We start from the raw sequence: 20,869 nt of genomic DNA on the forward strand, positions 1-20,869 counted from the left end.
TTGCAGAGTGAGCTCTGCGGTGGATGCCCAAGTTACATTTCTAAGAGGCTCAATGTGTGTAATACAGAGACTATTGAGATGAAGAACGGAGCAAAAGCCCCTCGCTGGTGTAACCCGACGGAAATAACATGATCCATAGACCTCCTTCACAACCAATGATATCTCGTTGGTGGATCACCTTTCAGCTGCAAAGTCCTGAGGTTGTGTCCTCCCTTGCATAACATGTTCAGCCTCATGCAGTCTTCTCCAAACCGGGCGACTCGAGAGGATCAGATCATATTTCATGACTGAAACTCCTTACCGCCTCCATTGCACAGACTCAAAAGTCGATGCGTTGTCTGAGACACGATCGATCAGGATCGCGAGTCAAAGACGTTGAACCGTCAGATCATACCAGCTCGGCAGATCTAACGATTGAGTTGAAACTAGGATGAGCAGTATTTCCCTGGCAAATCCGAGTCGCGTGTCTTGCAAAACAGGTATACATCTCTGTGATAAGGGGAGAGCAAGACAAAATCACTCTTGGCAATCATTCAAAAAGGCTGAAAAAGGTCAGGTGGGTAGAAACGGAGTCGACAGCAGAGAGGAAAGAAAAACAAAAAACAAAAACAAAGCAATCGTGCGTCATCCGGAATTCGAATCCGAGCCTCAACTTTTCTCAATGGAAGAGTTGAATCCTAACCCCTAGACCAATGACGCTTGATAATTTGATGACTCAGCGAAATGCCAAACCAATCTATAATCACCAGGTTCTGTCGAGCTCCATTCATTATCCGGTGATTGTATGATACAGCAGCAGACATGCCAAGGTTGACAAGAGGTAAAATCCACTTTCTTCTATATACATAACTGAAGGCTATATGTCCCTTCTATGCCTTTGAACCTGAGTTCATGTTATACTTGTAGTGCCATCCCTCACTCTTCATATCCATCCTGATTTTGTACGTCTCCTCCGCGACTCTCAACACATCCAAGTCCAGGTCCACAATCTCCATTTTCTCCTCACCAACCTCAATTCTTCCCAATGCTCCCAAGATTGGCATATTCACACAACTCAGTCCTCCAGCATTGCAAAACACAATCGCGGCCGTATTCTCAAACGCTCGTGCCGTAAGTGTACAATTCAAAAAGATGCGTTCAGAATCGGGGTTGAGACCGGCTCCTTCTTCGCCGTTATCATCCATAAACCAGTATGACGGTATGAGTATGATATCAGCACCGTCGTTGACGAGCGCTTTGAACGCCTCGGGGAATGCTAGATCCCAGCATATCACCATACCAGCGCGTACCGGTCTTCCATCAGCGTGTTTTAGCGGCGTGTCGAATGCAGTATGTGGGGTGTGCGTTGAAGAAGTTAAATGCGGTCGCTCAGGATGCCACAGGTTCTTCTTCTGATAAGAGCCGCAAATCTCGCCTGTTCCTGCGGCAAGGAAGTATGCCATGTTACGGAGCTCCTCATCTTTAGAATGGGGAACTGCATGAACTTCGCAGATTGTGCCAGGAACGATGTTGATGTTGAGTTCTTTAGCTAGAGCTTGGTATTTCGCGAGATATCCTGTTGATATCTTGCTGGCTGATATAAATTCGGGATGCTCGGGGACCCATGATGTTAAATGGAATTCAGGGAGAATTGCAATATCGCATCCCTTTGAAGCGGCTGAGCGAAGATAACTTTCTGCTTTTGCAAAGTTTTCTTCGACAACGATGGCCTGATAACGTGTAAGTCAATGACATCAGACGATCAATACAGATGTCGCAACGAGGTTTATGGACTGACCTTTGGTTCGAATTGTATTACAGCAACTTTATAAATGGGCGGCATTTTGGATGCAACGTTCTGTTGGTTACCAGGAAAGATTACAGTCACAAATGAACAGAAATGTCTTGCATATCTGGGGAAACGTCGAATGCAATGCGGGCGGAGTATAAAATATCGGCCGTCGGCGTGATGAGCAGCAATTCTCCACTGTTAGCATCGGGTACACATTTCTCTAAATGGCAAAGGCTTTGTCAATGATTATTCGTGACAGGCCAATCATTATCACGGATCGAGCTCCTTGCTTGGCCGTTTGCCACTTGCGTCAACTCTGTTGAGTTCCTTGTGTATTGATTACCCGATATGGATTTGGTCGCTGATTGACAGGTGTCACCTCGCGTTCACGTTTATGTCGCGCAATGCGAATGATTGCCCAGAAATGGTTTTGTTATATCCGCAGCGAATCACACTTCGTGAATGACACGGATATAGAAGCTAAGGAAAACCGCTGAGGTTACCCCTCAGTATCTCGCTTGGTACGCCGGGTGGCGCAGGTCCAGAAGGTCCATCAAATGGGCAGAACAAGACGCTGCCCTCAGCCGTATTCTGCTGTCCCAAGAGCGGCCCTTTTGCACTCCTCTCCATAAGATCCTGGACCTTGTCAACAGCTGATGCATCAATCCCGGTCTTCCGTAACTCATGCGCCATTTGTATGGCTGCAGATGCAGTAACAGGGTTCTCGCGTCCAATCGTGATCATGAGATCCATGAGCGCTGTCATCTTCATCTCGCTGCTGCGATTCTGTGCCGACACATAATCTTCTAGAAACACATATGTCGCCATATATGCTGCGAATGTCACAAGAGGTTTGCCGAACATGGCTGTCACGTCAGGCTGCGAAGCAATGATGTTAAATATCGCGTCAGCAGAAGGGACAAGACGCGCCTGTGTGTTGGAGAGTACATCAGAAGAGATACTGTGCTTCTTGGCCTGGACGGAACCGACGCGGTGGATGCATATTGACGCGGTGTGTAACTGGAGGTTTATGTTGGTTGCTTCCTGAGTAAGTGACCCGCGGAGCGTTTCGGGGAGCGTAATGAACGCTGTTGAGAGACTTGTGTCGAGATCGCGATGGCGTTTCCAGAACTGACTGTTTTGGATGTCTGCTAGGTCAGAGGCTTGGTGGTCCTGGTAAGTATGATCGAGACATTCGTGGAATAAATGAGTCGTTGTAATGCGATATCCGAATGACGAGCAGAGAGAGTTGTCACCGCCGAGAACTTGAGGCAATGACGTTGAGGGTTCCTCCATGCCAAGTTGAAAGGCTTCGTCCGAGGCTGGCAATAGCGTGCTGATCTGCAAGGTGTCAGCCATGTATCTTCTCAGCTCTTATCTATCATACCTTGTTGACGTCCATCAGACTTGGCCATCCAGTAGTGCCGCTCGTATGCTTATCACTGCAAAACACAGCCCACAGTGTTCTTCGCCTCTCCTCAAGCTCACACCAATCCTTTGGTTCCGGAAGCGTTGCATTTCGTCTCCAGTCGTTTTTACCATCGAGCTGATGGAGGCCTAGAATCTGCGACAGGCGAACAGACTTTGATGTACTCATCGATGATCGGGAGAACCACATATTTAGCACTTCGAAATGAGCCATGAGAATGCAACATTGCGTATGGGCGAGAGTGACAAAATATTCCCCCTCGCCCTAGTGTTGTCAGTTGACGTCCGTTGTGCACAGTTAAAGATTGACTAACCTTTTGCTCATCAGCTTCAAGATAATACCTCGCTCTTCGATAGAAGGGATCTGCGAGGTGTTTGTGAGGCGGTGAAACAAGTGCAGCTTGCGCCATGATTATGTACTGAAGACACATCGGTGGTTGCATATGAGGTGGAAGATAAAGCGATGCAAGATATCGCGAGGGATGAATGTATTGCGCATCGCAATGAACCTTTGTGAAAAAGACATTCGTCCTACAACTGTCAGGTCCTTTCTTTTACTCTCGATGATTTTCACTCACAAGTCCTCAATGATTTCTTGCGGGGGAAGTTGTTCATATCTTCCCGTCTCAGTAAGCTGATTCTCCGACGGTTCAAAGGGTCTGAACGATTGATATCCTTCTTCCTGCGTCGCCTTGAGCCGATATTCCAGGTCGACTACTCCCATTAGTATCGCTCAGAAACTTTGCTACTTACTTACCCAATCGCGACTCGAGTTCTTTGACCCGTGGTCGCGTGGCTGTTATCACGGGCTTCTTGCGCGAAGAGGGATATTGGCATTTTGTGCCGGTGGCGGAACAGCGGCTACATTCAGGGCTCGAACGGTCGCACTTTAGTTTACGGTTACGGCACTGATAGCACGAAAATGGCATGAGAGTTTCCTCTGGCGGTTTGGAGGAGGACGAGGCCATTTTTAGAGTTGGTGAGAGCTTGGTATAGCTCTTGGGGTTGGAGCTCGTGATGCTTGAGTTTAGTTGCCTACGTGATCATCCTTCGCCTCTGCTATACGGCTATAATACAGTGGGTCTCGTCGCTTGTGATTTGCTGCGCATCACTGATGACCGTATCGCGATAAGAGGGTTTCTACTAACCTGTACAACACCTCATCGAAAAGTCAGAACAGAGTAACTAAACGAGCCAACGGCAAAAGACCAAGGAATAAAAGATAGTTTCACGATTTCCCTTCAAAGGTTCAAAGGATTAAAGCCATATATCTTCAAGTGGGTCTGTCTTGTTGAAAAGGCCACGGCTACTTAATTCAAGGTTCTCGATCAAACCTTCGTCTGCATGAATAAGTCTGCCACTCGATGTGGTGGTATGCTGTAGTGAGATTCTCACTGGCGTGGCGTTTGGAGGAGCTATGAACGTGAAACCTTGAAATCCACATTGGAAAGTTTCCTCTTCACCGAGGTATAAATAACCCCCTCCCCCGCCCCCAAAGAACATCTCTTCTTGAGTTTCTACCAACATTTCGATACATCTTCAATATGGACGTTACACAAACGCTGGAAAAGCTTCCAAGTGAAGTCATTATTATGATCATGCGATCAGTTTTATCCCCGATAGATCTCCAGTCCGTCATCAACGCATCGCCTGTCATATTCCAGCTTTACCTTGCTTACCGTTCGTCCATAATGGCGCCTACCATCCGTCAGATTAAAAACTCATGTGCAGCCCTGGAATCTGGAATTCATCAAATGCTGGTCATAAACACTCTCCCAGATAAGATGTTGGGTAAAGGCCATAGGCTTACTGTTAGACAAGAGACGTATTACCCGAACTGGGAAAAGCACCTACCCTTGATTTGTGAGCTTCACCGACAGAGAGAAAAGGCACACCATCTCATTATAGAACCTTCAACGGAAGCTTGGAAAACACTCTTGTCGTGGAAAGAGAAGAGCAGGCTCCAACCAGATCTAGCTTCCGAGCGGCATCCAATCGTTGAAAGAACATTGGTCTTTTTCCGAACAAGAGACATACGCCTTTGAACGTGGCTTTCTTTTGTATGAATCATGGCGGCTTTACATGGATTCTGATGACCCGAATGATCTCAGTGGTCCCAAATGTAATGACAGTCGCAACGTTACAGGGCCCAACTGGAAATGTCTTGATGACTGGTGGGAACATATCTAGTGACAGGCTCTACCTCCCGTCGATATTATGGTTTGTCTTTGACAAATTCAGAACCTTAGAACACTTAGTCGCACAACACTCCGGAAAGATCCGTCCAAGTCACCGACTATATCAAGCTCTGATGATGATCAGGCATGAAAGTTCTTAAGTCGGACCGAAAACCAAGAACTGAGATACACCAGGTCTCTTTGCTTGCGTGGCTAGGTTGTGTTACAGAACCTACGACTGATGAAGGAGGAGGAGCTGCAGAACTATGTACTCTTGAGCTATTTCGCGTTCGCAATCGAGGAGGCAAAGCTTTGCTCATCTGCAGTGAGCGTAGAGAAACGCTGTGTTCACAGGCAGCTAGCCTGTCGACTAGAAAATCTATTTGAAGACGTTGCTATGCCTCACTACTTTATGCAAGCCTATGTCCTTTGGGATAGAAGTCGGATACGAAAAGTGGAAGCCTGAATGGTGGATGTTATGGTTGTTAGGATTTGGATGATAGACTTCAAAATCCCTTTTGTCGCTGATTTTATCTTTATCGGACATCAGAATGCAATAGGCAAAGACAATTAAGTCGTTTATTCGAGGACAGTGGTCTATGTAGTAGGGACGATGACATGAGTGTAGAAGGGGGCACGAATGTAGATGATAATAGATTGCATCCACGAGATAACAAAGCCCAATGGTATGTATCCTTATTTAGGTAAAAATCCTATCATCCTGACTGATGAGGTCGAAGAATGGGACACTATAGTGTATGATGCTTCTTCTTAATAGTTTCGCAAGATGCTTCGGGGACCCCGATTCATCTTCATGTTCACTCATGAAATCTCTGAATGTTCCAATAGATTCATGCTACTAAGCTACTTGACTCCATCCTGAGCTCCAACTTCATATGCAGAAAATACGTTGCGGCTCACCTCGTTTCAGGAGATATAGTCTCCCCATCAAGGTATGTGTAGATACGGTAAACGGTGGGGATATCTTTACATTCTTGCAACCGTAGCGCACACAGCTCTTCCACCATATCGTCGCCATTAAGGTCTCGAATTGCGTCTCGAATTTTGAGCTCATTGACGAGAAGCCGGACGATGCTCTGGTACTGTATTTTGGCGCAGCTTTTTTCGAAGTCTGATGGAGCGTTTAGATACAAGACCAGTTGGTCCAGACCAAACACAACGTGAAGACCTTAACCAGCACACTTTGTTGCCTTCAGCATGCAGCACGCCACCATCTTTGAAAAACTCTCTATCAACATATTAACAACATGAAGTCCAATGGATGCGCAGACTTACAAGGCTCTTGCTTTCTCTTCGCTAGTCGATAAGGAATATGTTCTGCTAATTAAATCATACACCCTCATGAGTTTGTCTATTTGGACCGATGATGTTTTGCGTTTGATACACCTCACCATCTGCACTAGGAAGTCAAGGTCGTGTTTCCACTTAACGCCAAAGTGTTTAGTAAGGAAGCTCCATGTGTTAGCGATGACTAGATCAACGTCTTTCTCATCATCAAGTTTAAGGAAAGGGAATACGTCGGGATTCATCATGAACACTTTGATGGAAGTTTGAAGGTCCTCGGAAGGAGCCCATGTATCCTATAAAATGACTTCAAAATTCACACCGCATAACTTCTGTGCAGGAAGTTGTCGAATTTCAGAGACGAGAGTTAGATGCTTTAACAGCTAGTGGCCTTTATGTATCCGAAGGCGCTCAATGAAACCTAATAATCTGTCTAGATGATGTTTACATATATAATGAAATGCGTTAGATAGAACTATACTGCTAGCATCGGTTGACGATCTGTTGTTGGTAGGCTCAGACTCGGACTGCGCTTTAGCTTGTAGTAAACTTGGCCGCTCCCGTATGCCCACGGAATCACAAAGCCATACTTTCTAAGTTGGGTGGAAGGGACCAGCTTATCCGCTCCCTTGTTCCATATCTTCGGGTGCAAGAAGTTGGCCATGGAAGCAGGGCCAAGCAGACTCTCGGGGCTATACGGATCATCCGTTCCCGGATAGTATACAGTGGTGGCATGTGGATTCTGGAGTTTCATGCCCGTCGTCAGAACCCTCACGTCACCATAGGGCTGTTCATGGGAGTGACAAGATTGAAAGACTGATGTGTCAGGTATAGGTAGCGAAGATACTCGTAGACGTCGTCAAGTAGTAAAGTTTCAGCTGATTTGAAAGTGTCCAGGATCTTCTGTCTGACTTCCTTGGCTGTGGGCTGAATCACTCCGAGTTTTCCATATAACGTTCTTCGTCCAGGTTGGAATGTTGCGAATAGAGCCACATCCCCGAACTTCAACGACTCAGGGATAGCACTGTGTTCTGAGTTAGGAAAATATACTGGCCTGGAAGCCGCGGACGTCCAGCTACCGTCCCGCAGCTGCACGATAGGAAATGACTTTAGCTTGTCAACTCGCTCATCGTTGGTGAGCAACTTTGTGGGGAGACGCGACGTGGCAATTTGCCAATCCCTCGAGGTGCTGGTGTGCATCCTCGGCTTCGGGCTATCCAGATCCATCTCCAAAAGCTCGAGCAGTCGGGCGTCGGGTATAGTGGTGAGGCCATATTCGGTCAGTTTAGCCGCTGCAGCCACCGGATATTCGCGCAGAAGATATGACTCGCTGAGTGGGTCGTTTAACAGCGGTTTTCCATTTTCATCTTGAGCCTCTGGAGGAACTCTGGTAAGATGACTGATGAGCCGCCACGCCCTCGGACCTCTACATCTGAGGGCCGGACTTTTCGATATCCAGCTTCGAATATCAGTGTCAAGAGCAGATCAGAATGGATCTGTGTCCTCCAAGATGGGTGTAAACCGATAAAGTCGTAGAGCCATCGCTTGTAAGAAGAAAGAAGACAAGGAGTGATTTTGATCTTCTGATCCAATCGAGAGATATTCGCGATCTAGAAAGTGGAGAGGAAAATCGGGCAGCGCATGGGCATTTTTTAAGGGGCCGGCGGGGCATAATGGATGCTCATTCATAGGAAGATAAATATTCTGGTCGTGCGTTCGATGCAATTTGTGTTCTTCGGTGAAAAGCCATATGTTCTTGTAGCTTTCACGTGCATGTTTAGGTTGTGAGTGTGCCAGAAATAAGTAGCGGAGACAGTCAAAAGTGAACCGAAACTTCATGCTTGGCGATTTTATGAATAAGGAGGTTATTGCGAATCGAACCTCTTCTTGCGTGGCGTCTGTTGCTCCAAGATGCCGAAACAAAATCCCTCCGGTCTGGGTTGATCGTCGCAGATTTATTGAACACTTTGAGGTCCAAGTCCGGTATTTCGATATCTCCTGTCATCGGAAAATAAACCGGTCCTGAGGGACATGAGACCCATTCTCCATCTCTCAATGGTAGAAGTTCGAGCGACTTGAGCATTGCGGTTCCATCCCAGCCGTTATCAAATATTTTGGAGCACATTCGGGCTACTGAGGAATGCCAGGCGTCAGCAGTTGTGTTGGCGCGCATTTTGGAGTCATACAGGCTAAGATCTCTTTGTAGTAGAATAACAAACAGAGACGGGCGTGCTACCCGTAGTCCAAAGGGTTTCAGATGCTTAGCCACTCCGTACGGGTACTTGGCTGAGGTGAAGGGGTCCGTGACAGGATCGTCGAGTAAGACTATGCCTTCATCGTCGGTCATGCCCATCGAGGCTATCTTGACGTCACGAATGAGACGCAAGTCCCTCCTGTTTCTGGATATTAGAGTAGGAGTATCCTGAACCAGTGATAGGATCTTAGCATCAAGTCCAGACCAAAAAGAACCATGGCCACTATCCTGAGAGGGGAGAAACTGTGGCCAGTTATAGCATAGAACTGGGTGCTGGTTAAATTCCAAGACTGCCTGCAGAAATGTCTTCGCAATCTAGTCTCGAATGTTCAAGTTTCTCCTTATCGTATTCACAATATCCTGCCGGTTGGCATTGGTATCAAAGTCCGATTGGATGTGAAACTAGGTTTTACTCAGTCGGCTGTCCTAGTGTCAAGGCATATATACTACTTACCTTGTAGTCTGAAGTCCTAAGAGATAAAAAGGCAAAGAGTTCTTGACTTCTTGTAGAAATATGAGGCTGGTAATCACTTTTCAGAGGAAAGCCAAGATAACTTCCGCAGAAGTGAGGCTTTTCCGTGCCTCCTCAGTAGTGGCAGCATCGCGACTCTCGCTCTGCGCTAGGCCTGTGGTCAACTGCTTCGTAATGTGATACATTTGGCTTGTCGTAGAGGATTTGTCCGCTGAAGCTACCTCAGTTTCTAAAGAGACACGGTAGGAGTCGATCTTCTTTTTCGTAAACTGCTTTGACCGCTGAATGTTTCCTTGTGCGTCGTAGAACGTGACACTAATCTTAACTCAGTTTTCGTAGAAAAAGGAGACGTATCTCCTGAAGGTCGTCGAATTGCATAGTAATGGCCGTCTTAAGATGCTCTATCTCATCCTCGTCACCTTGATCATGTAAATAAAGTGTTGTGCGAGTGAGAGGACTAGGAATCGTCTCCGTCGGCTTCACCCAGATAGGCCTTACCATTCCGAGACCCGGGTCGTTCCTATTATGTCGGAACTCAAACAAGTAATTTCTAGACTGGATGTGCACGCGAGATGCAGCGATGAACACGGATTTGAAGCCAATGCCTTTGGCACCTACATATCCATGTTTTGCAGTCATGGTGCTTTATCCGACAGAGCATATCGCCTTCAGATCCAGACTAGTAAATCCGTCCTCGTTGCACTCAACCACGATGTGTTTCGGGTGGATCTGAAAGGAGATAAACGGGGGATCATTCTTGTCATCGGCATTCTGGAGAAGCTCGAACACGAATCGAGCACCGCTGCCGGATATGTTTCTTGCTAAACTGAACAGATTGTGAGATTTAAGGATTTGTATTCACTCTCCAAGGCACTTACACTTTGATGGAATGCGATGCGGCGTTCTCCATCTTGAGCCAATTTGCATCAATCCTTCGACGATAGTCGGAGTTGAACCGGCCAATATCGTCCATCATGTCATGGTCCAAATATCCATAATACTCCTTCACCTCCTTTACAATCCTCTCCGCTTCTTCTGGAGTTGCCATGATCGGTAATGCAGGTATGTGCTGTGTTTCGCTTCGAGATTTGGAAAATGGAATGAATGGAAGACTTCATTGCGAGGAATGTCTCAAACCAGAAGACCTTTAGGGAGCTTAGCGCTGTTGGTTTTGTTTCCAAGAGGAAGCCATTCCGCAAATGCATGTTGGTCACAGCATCCTGGTCTATCTTAAGTTATCACCTCGCAACCGCTATGCTCTCAGACCGCCACTGAAGCTCGGCGCGTATTTGTACAGCCATAAAGGATTAGCCCATTCTATCAATAGATGCGGGGAATATTATTTCTTGGTGAAGTGCAAGCCTGTGTTTTCTCTTTCATCTTAATTAATGTATTATCGCTATCAATGGCATGAACTTTGAAGTGATCAGAGCCCGCCGGGTTTGGGACTAACGTGTAACGGTAGTTAGTCCAACATACCAAGGGCGTTCAGTGATGGGGTTGCTAGAGAACCCATTGACTATGTTTTATATCGATAGTTCCGGGAATCCAAATCCATCCGCGATTGTCAATATAACGATCTGTACTCCGTAGCATCTTGGATATCGAGATTGGCACTTTTATCGAGATAAGAGAACCGAGACACGATAACGTGGATTAATAATGCTCGCGGTCTGGTCCCCGCTTAAATTAGCACGTAATTGGCATGTTTAGCACGCAAATCGCTAACTAATCAATAACGATAGCGGGGACCGCAGGAATCTCAGCCACCCGCCTCTTTTTTCTCTTATCATCATTCATTTGAAGACATACAACATCCTCATGCCTTACAATGACAACTCAAGTCGACCCCGAGGCTCTTGCTCGAAGTACTGAGCAAACGCCGCTTCTAGCGGACCAGCCAACGCCGGAGATAAATGAAGCCGGTAATGAGCCGGACGCCGAGCCGGCTCCGGAGAAAAGGCCGAGGAGCTGGTATGCCTGGAGGATATTCTGGGCCGTGCTTGCGATAGTGGTGCTGGCGGTTTTTATCAAGGGCTGGATTGATGCAGATGAGACTGAGGTGAGTTTCGTGTCTTGATGAGAAATGTGGACGGTGTTGACTTGTTTAGTTTGATCTTAAGAAGGCCCTCAAACGGGCTCTTGGAGGAGGACTCAGCGGTGCAGCTGCCATGGTGCTGCAAGTTCTGCTACTAATGGTAGGTTATTGTCTAGACAGTATGGATATGGTTCAACTGACAGCGATAAGCCTCTACGGACAATTATGAACTACCAGTATCGCCATGGCACGTCCTTCGCTGTTGCCACGCGTACTCTTTACACTGAGGGCGGAATCCGCAGATACTACCAAGGAATTGCACCTGCGTTGTTTCAAGGCTTGTGTTATTATCCGCGTCGCTGGAATGCTGATATCTAACTGCTGCAGGCCCAATCGCGCGATTCGGAGATACAGCTGCGAACGCTGGTATTCTCGCGTTACTCCAGTCAAACCCCTACCTCAAGAATCTGCCATCGCCAATCAAGACCATTTTTGCGTCTCTATGGTAATTTGGAGTCCGCTCGTATTCCAAGGTGGAGGCTCATTACTTCCCAGTGCCGCTGCGTTCCGCATGATCCTCACTCCCATTGACACCTTGAAGACAACCCTTCAAGCTCAGGGTGCCCGTGGAACAGCCCTTCTGAGACGCCGTATAAAGTCCAACGGAATTGGTAGCTTGTGGTGGGGAGCTTTTGCTACCGCTGCTGCTACCTTTGTCGGTCATTATCCTTGGTTCGCAACAGTACGTCCAGACTCAAAATCGACAGATAAGAAACTGACTTGTTGCAGTACAACTACTTGTCCGAGGTCATTACTGAGCCCTCCAGACATCCCCTTTTCTGGTGGTTGCTCCGCCTTGCGTTCATCGGCTTCTGCGCTTCCATCGTCTCCGATTCCATCTCCAACTCATTGAGAGTTGTCAAGACTTATCGACAGGTCAACGACACCAAGGTCTCATATGGTAGGGTCATCTATCCCACAAATGAAAGCCAAAGCCTAGAACTAACATGATCATGTTTTAGCCGAAGCTGCACGCGCTGTGGTCATCCAGGATGGGGTCATCGGCCTCCTTGGACGTGGACTCAAGACTCGCATCTTGGCCAATGGCCTTCAAGGCATTCTCTTTTCTATTCTCTGGAAACTGTTCCTAGATCTGTAAGTAGTTTACCATTCACTTCCTTTGTCGCTTATTAATTTTCTGGTAGGTGGGAGAAGAAAACCTAAGGCCCGTGATCGGATCACCGTCAGCAACACATGTTTTACCCAATTATGTGAGCACTTAAAGTAGTATCCGAAGAACAGAGCTTAGGATAATACGGAGATGCTTACGGCATCAAGTCTCTGTACGCATTTCGTTTTAGTTACAAACAGCCCAAAACTAAATTATAGAAATTTCCTTCAAGATCTCAAGTCCTTCGTGCATCCTGCGTTGTTTCTCTTCAAAGAACAATTGGCGGGTTGCATGATAACCTGGGGCCATAACCTCACTGATAAGTCTAAACCCCTTCTTAGTAGGATGGAGGATGTAGGGACAGGACGCGCCTATGAGAAGCCAGACTTCATCACCCAACTCTGCATCAACCCGGCATTGAACAATATACCCATTCTCCAAGACGACATGTTTGCCTTTACTGCTCGTGATGGTCTCATCTAACCCGTTCAATATATACAAACGAAGTCCTCGTACTCGTAGAACAGAGTTCTCACCACGCTCAGGGCTCCCTCGAAATCGGAATGGATTAATGGTGTCGTTTCTGGTCCGATCGTTGACTGCAAGAGACGATAAAACTTCCGAGTATCCCAAAGTGAAAAAGCTCGAAGTCTTCGAGAAAGTCCAGTCAGGTACCCAAGATGGCAATCGACAGGATGGTGCTTTAACAAGATGAAGCGCATATAAAAGTATGTCGAGATTTCCCTCGAACTGGATTATCTTGGCTGCGGTGTTGATTAGTACGCGAGAAAGAGTATTAGACTTGGAATAATTTGGCATGATGTTGTATCCTCGATGTGCAAGTCCCAGTTGACAAAAGATCTTGTCCCGTGGATCAGTCGCTTTAGAGTCAAGGGCGAGCATCGCCAATTTCTTGATATCCATGTTATACTCTAAGGAGTCATTTTCAAAGACGCTCCTCTGAAAGAGTAGATCCATGGCAGTACGGCAACTCTCCCAAGCACGACTCCACCATGGGCATTCAATCAAGTTGTAGAACGCATTCCAGCCATTGACATAGTCTGCCAGGGTTATATCGGATGAGTGCCTCAAGGTCAGCTCATGTACATCTCTCTGGGAAAACCAAGATAGGGCATTCGGTCCAGGCTTGTCTGCTTCGGCTGTAGAAAGACAGATAAACGTTCCACCGGAATTCAAATAGATTTCCTTCATAAATTTGACTTGGTGAGATCTTTCAGCATCATTATATTGATTGATGCATATCTGGTCGACCCAGAGAACACAGGCGAATTCAGCATTAATGGTGCTCCAATATGCAAGTGTTTCCCGAAGAGCGCAGTCGAGATTGGCAAATACGTTGAACTCTGTCCCCTGAAGAAGAATGGGCTTAGTGTCTTTGGCGCTGCCCGCGCAGTAGGATATCGTGCAGTATTTCTTGCTGATCTCTGTGAGTTTCTGTGGGGGGAGAAAGTCGCAGCAGATCAAATGGTTTCCAGGTTTCTTGAAGACATGGACCAATCTTATTTCATGCACAAGAGGATTGAGATCAATATAAGAATGCTGCTTCAAGAAATGCTCATTTGCGGGAGTTGCGAATATTTCTTCTGAAGGAGACTGGCTTTTTGCACCTATGTCTTTCGGGACTTCACTCTATGGAAGCTCCCTATATGTTTCCGGGTCCGACATTTCTGGCTTTGAGGCTATGACAGGGGAAAGCAAAGTTGAATGAGCTGTTATGGCAGTGAGATGATGTTATGAAGCAATATATGAGGCAGTGAGGGGGCTGTGCCGCCACCAAAGGACTTAGCCTCAATCAAGAGCTACAGAAACCTCTGCCACCACTGGTGTGGTCATTGCAGTGTCACGATGGTGGGAAAGTGCAACTTCAAACTGGAAAAAAGCAACGGCTTTGATTGCGGCAGGTATACGGGGGTTATGAATGCATTGTCCTGTTTTCTAAGCCATGGCTCTCTTTTGAAATCGCTATGATTGAGCCACATCATTTGCCTGAATTTCGTGGTACAACACAAGAGCCTGGGTCCCGGAGACATTTCAAGCACTTTTCGTACTCTAATCGATTATTGCAAGGCTAGAAAATGGAAGATGGGCATGGTCAGGAAGCAACGCTGGTCTCATCAGCCACAGCCCCGATGGCGAAAGAGCCTAGCCAAAACATGCTTCGTGTCATTGGTTCTAACCCCGGTACATCATACAAGCTACGGTTACGCTGGAATCAATAGTTCAATGCCAAAGTGTCATTCAAACCAATCTTGTCTGCATAGAGTGGTACGTGGCTTGCCAAGGCAGACTGCGGTCGCTCTCAGTTACGCTTGAGACCTGACAGGAGGAATTTCCTCAAGTACTCTACGTTCCGGGCTACAGCAGTTGTCTTGCTACTCACTGTTATCAGCATCGTGCTTGGAGTGGCCGGCTTGGTCCTCGCTCAGAAAGCTTTGAATGTTAGCGTCAAGTCACTTGATGTGTCATTCAAGTCATATGGGTTATCTTTGGGGATAGCATGTGCTGAAGTCAACGTGACGGAGACCTTGTCAGACTTTTGTAAATAGCACTTTGGACAGATCTTGGTTATGATAATTAATTCACTGGGGATTGAGAGGAAGCGACTCTCGCTGTAGGCTGAGCCTGTAGTTTATCATCAGCATTGTATACTTTTTTCATTCGATGGTCGTTGCTACAGACGTTTGCTGTATCTGGAAACTGGTGTAATATATTTCTACTCAAAATGTCTCTTGAACCAAGACACCGCCTGGTTAAATGCTTGTTCCTTGGCAAACAATTGCTTCTTGTCCTTCATATCTCCCTTGACAGCAAAGCCATGGTGAACTCCCGAGAACAGATTGATCTGGAAGTCCTGCTTTGACTTGGATAGGATCGCTTCACTCTCATGGCGCTTCTCTACTGTGAAAAGGTCATCGAGCTCTGCGGCTGCGATGGACAGAGGGCCAGTGATGGCCGCCAACTCTTCTGACTCAACGAAGGATGGGTGGGCAATGAAGCCAACGTTGATGCCATCCTTGTAGTGACGGATGAGGTGCTATAAGTTTGTTAGCGTCTGGAAGTCTTCGCGCTTGCGTATGCAACGGACCTTGGCTCCTAAGCAGTATCCAACGGCAGCAATCTGAGTGATGCCAATGCTCTTGAGGTACTCAATTCCCGACACGACGATGGGATCCACGGCCTCCGCCGTATGGGGGTTCTTTCCATCGGAGCCCTCACCAAGCCATTTCATAATGTCGAAGCCCTCAGGCATCTCCAATGGCACTGGATCACCATTAAAGGTGTCAACAACAAGACATGTGTAACCCTCAGCAGCGAAGGCATCGGCCATTAGCTTGCTGTTTTGCCAGATACCGAAGATGTCTGGGAGGTACAGAACAGCCTGCTTGGACTCCTTAGATGGCTTTGCTAGATATCCGGTGACATTGCCGACTTTGACAACATCTCCCCTGGGAGTACCCCTAAGATCTTTCAGTTTACAAGATCAATTAGTAGAGTTTGAGAGTTGCTTACTCATGGAGGTTGGCGATAGTGCAGCACGCAGCAGGAGGATGAGAAGCCATTTTCGATATCGTTTTCAGCTGATGGAGTCACGTCGTTGAGGATCACAATTACCACGATAAGATATGGAACAATAGAGCATGCATAAATATGATATTCCCCGAAATCCTAATCAGTTATTTGATAGCAATCAGTCCCATGATCAACTTGGTTCAGCTTAGACCTTTGCTATAAACGGAATGGTCCGTGACCGTTCCGAAAGCCGGAAGGTGGGTCACTATCCACATTCCGGGGTTGGCAATCGTTCAGCAGATGATAAGTAAAGAGCCGATAAGATGATGTAGCCACGGCATTTATAAGGAATACTGTCATCAAATACGCTCAATCTATACATAATAACAGACTATCACACTATTACTGCCCCCAAATTATACCCACTCGATCAACCAATATGGCTACAGACGCTCTCCAAGATGTTCGTCCCATGTTTGAGCTCCGCGGGCGAAACTACATCGTCACCGGTGGAGCTCAAGGCATTGGTTTCGCTTGCACGCGAGCTATCTGCGAGATGGGCGGCAATGTCGCTGTGTTAGATATCCAGAAAGAACCTACTGCCGAGTTCAACACTTTGAGTGAGAAGTTCTCCGCCAAGACTGTTTACATCCAAACGGATGTTACGTCACAGGAGAGCATCAATACCGCTTTCGATAAGGTGTTGAAGGAGTTTGAGACTATTGACGGTGTTGTACCCGCTGCGGGTATCGCTATTGATAAGCCGTTCCTGGATCAGACTTGGGAGGAGTTTACCCGCATTCAAGACATCAATGTAAGTTATCTGGTCTGCCAAGATGGATTAAACTAATGGGGATAGGTCCGGGGAACGTTCTTCGTGGTTCAACTTGCGGCCCGTCAAATGGTCAAGCAAGGCACAGGCGGAAGCATGGTGCTCCTCGCCTCTCAATCCGCACACATCGGCCTTCCCGGCTACCGTATGGCGGCATACAACGCCTCCAAGGGCGGTATCCTCATGCTCTCCAAAGCCTTGGCCGTTGAGCTAGCACCAAAGGGTATCAGAGTCAACACAATCTCCCCAGGATTCGTGGACTCTGAGATGACGAGGACTGTCCGTGAGCTTAAGAGTAAGAGGGAGGGAGAGCAGATGTGGTTGGCGCCTCCTAACCAGAGATTGAGTACACAGAATGATCTTACGGGAGCGGTTATTTACCTGTTGAGTGATGCGGCGAGACATACTACTGCGGCGGATATTCCCATTACTGGTGGATTACATGCTGGTACTATTGATGGTCTGATTAGTTATGAGAACAACTAGGTTGAGTTTAGCGTTGAGAATTATGTCAAATTGAGTTCATTTATGTCCCCCATCGTTTTTCCTCCAACTTGAAACCTCGTCTTCAACTGCGTTTTCCATCACATACAGCTGCATCGACGATGGAGAGACAAAATGGAGTCTCGATCTTCATGATGTATCCGTAGGACTCAACACATGACTATCGTAATCTATTGCCAACTGCAACTGGCACTATTGATAGCTAAGCCATTTGTTATCAGATGTTCGAGATACCTTTCCCGCCTTGAGCCTCAAGTGATAAGCCTTCAGCTCTCCAGCGGCCCGCGAAGCGGATACCGCACCCGGAATCGGCAAAGCGCCCAGATCCGTCACTGAACCCCATACCCGCTATCTTCACCGTCATACGGAACAGCAAATCATCGGCTAAGGGATCATAATCATCATAATTCATTACTAACGCTAATCAATATCAAAATATGCTCTCCGAAAACATGTGATTAACATCCCCAATAGGCCACTGCAACCTTAGCGAATCCTCCCAGCCCATCTGCATATCCGTATCCGAAATTACAGTCCCACCCACAAACCCCCCAGGAATGACCCCGTTATTAAAAGGCGGCGAGTACTCGGTATAAGGCTGGAAATCTCCAACTGGCTGTGCAAGACTCGCTCTCCTGATTGACTCTGTGACGTTATCTAGACCTTCGTGGCTTCCAGGGCTCGCTGGGTTGAGAATTCCCAAACTCAGAAGGTTTCGTCGCATTTCGATAAGACGCTTGGCGAGACGACGTGCTGAACGCGAGCGGTGCGTGTATTTTGTTGTGAGCGTTACACACATGCTGAAACTGCCGCCGAGAGACTCGATGAGATCGGGGGTCAGACTTGGAAGCATTGTTGCTCTGTTTTGCTTTATGAAAGCGATGAGCAGAAATGCTAGACCGGCGGTGCATGCGAGAATATGCTGATAATATGGATGTTGTTTGCGGTAGATATCCGTAGTCGCGTCAAGCGTGTGCAGAACGTGGATGATATCGTAAACTCGATCAGTAGCTGATCGAACGTGGTTCTTGGTGATCTCAATATCCAACTCTGAAAAGAAGAAGGGTTTGAGAATTTGACTCCGAACGGATTCCGCTCTGAGATTTAATAAGATCGTCCATGTTGGCGGACGGGTCGACGGGTCTGTATGCCATGTTTGACAATTCGCAACGGTGTAATCACCGACAGCTTTCTTTCTCCACTGCTCGATCTGAAAGCTCATAAGCTCAAATGAGTTTTCGTCATTGTAGCCTTCACCTTTTGCGGCGTTGGATATAGGTTCGCTGAAACGATCGCTTATGAGGATGAAGGAGAGCATGGCTTTGAGATATGGGTTCTTGACGGACGATGTAGACATGGAGCTGAAGCTCTTGTCTTGGAAGTGTGTTGGTAGACCAGTTGCATAGCTCCATTGCCGATCGAGGATGACGATACTGCTGATCAGCGTACAGGCCTCTGTGCGTTGAGCCTCGGTCTTGACGGTATGTCTGAAGACCTCGGCGTTGTGGAGACCGAGTTCCATCAGCATGCGACCTGCGATGCCGCACATGCGCCAAGCTGAGCGAGGCATCTCTTGGAAGAAGTCGTACCAGCCCTGTTTCAATTAGTAAATTTCTCATTTCAGACCACGGTAATGTCATACCTTGAGGAATATGATGGTCGCATGCTGGATGCTATTAGCAGGCGCAGCCAGTTTCGCATTGACAGCGTCCTGAAAGCTATCCCTCAGCAAAGTCTCCGTATTCGAACTCGACGGGTTCCCATCAGCCCTCAACGCGATAGCCAAGCACAAGTTCAATATCAGTAGCAACTCGTAAGTAGCGGCTCCAGTGCTCGACGCCAAAACATCCCATATTCCAGCACCAGCTTCAGCATACCACGAGCGTGTCTGCATAATGAGCGCATCGATATCAACAACAGGATGAAGCTCACCAACGACCTCTTGATAAATGTACAAAAGCTGAGTGGTCTCTTGCAGACCCATAATTGAGCGAAATGTCAAAAGCATAGCTGGGTCGCCTTTGTCGATTGTGCGCGGTGATACAGAGAATTGTGTATTTTGCCCATCGTTCTGATCCGCCTCATCGGAAGCGTCGTCTTCGTGAATACTGGCAAGTTGTAATTGCTTTTGTTGAAGTGGTGGACCAGGGCAGCTATTCCGTCGGAGTTTCAATTGTCCCACGTTCAATGCGTAGTCTGGACATGTTGGGCCGTAGAAATGTTGAGAGGCGGTTGTTCGAGAGGATTTTGGTGTTGAGCTCTGATCATCGGTGGTGGATTCAGTGTAGCTGTGACTGATGATGGGTATTGTATTGGGATTCGTATTAGGATTCGTGTTGGGAATATGGTCGCGGGGTCGTGTCGCAGCAATCATAGTCATTGGCGACGGAAGATTTGTTTGTTCCTGGTTACTCGAGTATTGCACTTGCGACGCCAAACTATTCAATTGCTCCTGAAGACTAGAGAGCATGTCGACAATCGCAGCTTGGTTCGTCTGGCATGAAGTCCCCGAAGTCGCGCAGTCATGGTTCGTAGTCGCAGGTATCGGGTCAGTGATGGCGGGCGCTGGAGGCGCTGCTGTCGTTGTAGCGGGGTGCCAATCGTCACTGTCAAGGCTGGAGCTATTGTTCTCGAGACTGCTGCTGTAACTGCAATTCTGGTTTCGGCTGGAGCAGTGTCTGCACGGCTGTCGCCCATCGCATTTTCCCTTTCGTCGTCTACATGTGTCGCATGCGCGCAGAGCATATGGCGTCCTCCGTTTTCCGGTTTCTCCGGTTGAAGTGCTGGACTTTTTGACTCCTTTGCTTTCACGTGCCTGGGCCATGGCTAAAACAGGGGTTCTGTCAGCCTCCTTTGTCGCGTCGCGTGGATGAGTATCCCAGTATAACCAGTCAATTGAGTCTGTCGTTTCATTCAATATTCTTTCGTTTAAGTATGTCGGAAGTCGGGTCAGAGGTGAGAAAGGCGAAAACTCGGGGGCAAAAGGTGAAGAAACACCGCGTTGATTATTTATCTTGGGTCAATCTTGACTAGCGTCGGTCTTCACCTTGGACCCATGCGGGGTAAACCTGGCTAGACTGAGATCGGCGAGACTAGGCTTCTACTTCTTATCTCCTATAATTTTAGCTGCGGAGATAAGTAGCGGACTTCCATCGATGCGGTTTAGGCGGTGGCCAACGGCTTACATGAGCGGTTTGAGGCCAATTAGACATTATCGGTTTGAAAGACCGTTATCATTCCATCCCGGTTTCGGAAGACCATACGCTGCATTGGTTGCGAGGGTTCAGGGTAGGTGAATCAGTTTATCACATTTGACGGCATGGCCGAGTCAAGAGATGCAGGAAAAAGGGCGCAGCTGTAAACATAAACCCCCCATAGTCATCCGT

At 47.4% G+C, this 20,869-nt stretch overlaps 8 protein-coding genes across 8 annotated transcripts; 2 read left to right on the top strand and 6 right to left on the bottom strand.

Annotated features, from left to right (window-relative positions):
* Positions 1–869: 869 nt before the first annotated feature.
* J7337_010828 (uncharacterized protein) lies at positions 870–1,822 on the bottom strand (the record flags this gene model as incomplete). Its single annotated transcript, XM_044828398.1, has 2 exons — positions 870–1,709; positions 1,778–1,822. 2 exons carry the CDS (start codon positions 1,820–1,822, stop codon positions 870–872), a joined length of 885 nt encoding a protein of 294 aa, XP_044676952.1.
* A 429-nt stretch (positions 1,823–2,251) lies between these two features.
* Positions 2,252–3,609, bottom strand: J7337_010829 (uncharacterized protein; the record flags this gene model as incomplete). Its single annotated transcript, XM_044828399.1, has 3 exons — positions 2,252–3,112; positions 3,159–3,464; positions 3,514–3,609. The coding sequence occupies 3 exons, from the start codon at positions 3,607–3,609 to the stop codon at positions 2,252–2,254; spliced, it is 1,263 nt and encodes a 420-aa protein (XP_044676953.1).
* A 3,843-nt stretch (positions 3,610–7,452) lies between these two features.
* On the bottom strand, positions 7,453–8,223 carry J7337_010830 (uncharacterized protein; the record flags this gene model as incomplete). Its single annotated transcript, XM_044828400.1, has 2 exons — positions 7,453–8,068; positions 8,204–8,223. 2 exons carry the CDS (start codon positions 8,221–8,223, stop codon positions 7,453–7,455), a joined length of 636 nt encoding a protein of 211 aa, XP_044676954.1.
* A 1,829-nt stretch (positions 8,224–10,052) lies between these two features.
* Positions 10,053–10,455, bottom strand: J7337_010831 (uncharacterized protein; the record flags this gene model as incomplete). Its single annotated transcript, XM_044828401.1, has 2 exons — positions 10,053–10,233; positions 10,286–10,455. 2 exons carry the CDS (start codon positions 10,453–10,455, stop codon positions 10,053–10,055), a joined length of 351 nt encoding a protein of 116 aa, XP_044676955.1.
* Positions 10,456–11,238: 783 nt separating this feature from the next.
* J7337_010832 (uncharacterized protein) lies at positions 11,239–12,669 on the top strand (the record flags this gene model as incomplete). Its single annotated transcript, XM_044828402.1, has 7 exons — positions 11,239–11,469; positions 11,519–11,605; positions 11,656–11,786; positions 11,833–12,187; positions 12,235–12,406; positions 12,468–12,600; positions 12,651–12,669. 7 exons carry the CDS (start codon positions 11,239–11,241, stop codon positions 12,667–12,669), a joined length of 1,128 nt encoding a protein of 375 aa, XP_044676956.1.
* Positions 12,670–15,350: 2,681 nt separating this feature from the next.
* Positions 15,351–16,197, bottom strand: J7337_010833 (uncharacterized protein; the record flags this gene model as incomplete). The annotated part of the gene is made up of 3 exons (XM_044828403.1): positions 15,351–15,671; positions 15,723–16,095; positions 16,148–16,197. 3 exons carry the CDS (start codon positions 16,195–16,197, stop codon positions 15,351–15,353), a joined length of 744 nt encoding a protein of 247 aa, XP_044676957.1.
* A 389-nt stretch (positions 16,198–16,586) lies between these two features.
* Positions 16,587–17,465, top strand: J7337_010834 (uncharacterized protein; the record flags this gene model as incomplete). Its single annotated transcript, XM_044828404.1, has 2 exons — positions 16,587–16,961; positions 17,007–17,465. 2 exons carry the CDS (start codon positions 16,587–16,589, stop codon positions 17,463–17,465), a joined length of 834 nt encoding a protein of 277 aa, XP_044676958.1.
* Positions 17,466–17,913: 448 nt separating this feature from the next.
* On the bottom strand, positions 17,914–19,953 carry J7337_010835 (uncharacterized protein; the record flags this gene model as incomplete). Its single annotated transcript, XM_044828405.1, has 2 exons — positions 17,914–19,077; positions 19,126–19,953. The coding sequence occupies 2 exons, from the start codon at positions 19,951–19,953 to the stop codon at positions 17,914–17,916; spliced, it is 1,992 nt and encodes a 663-aa protein (XP_044676959.1).
* Positions 19,954–20,869: the final 916 nt, after the last annotated feature.

This window comes from Fusarium musae, chromosome 8 (genome assembly GCF_019915245.1).
Source record: "Fusarium musae strain F31 chromosome 8, whole genome shotgun sequence".
Lineage (NCBI taxonomy): Eukaryota > Fungi > Ascomycota > Sordariomycetes > Hypocreales > Nectriaceae > Fusarium > Fusarium musae.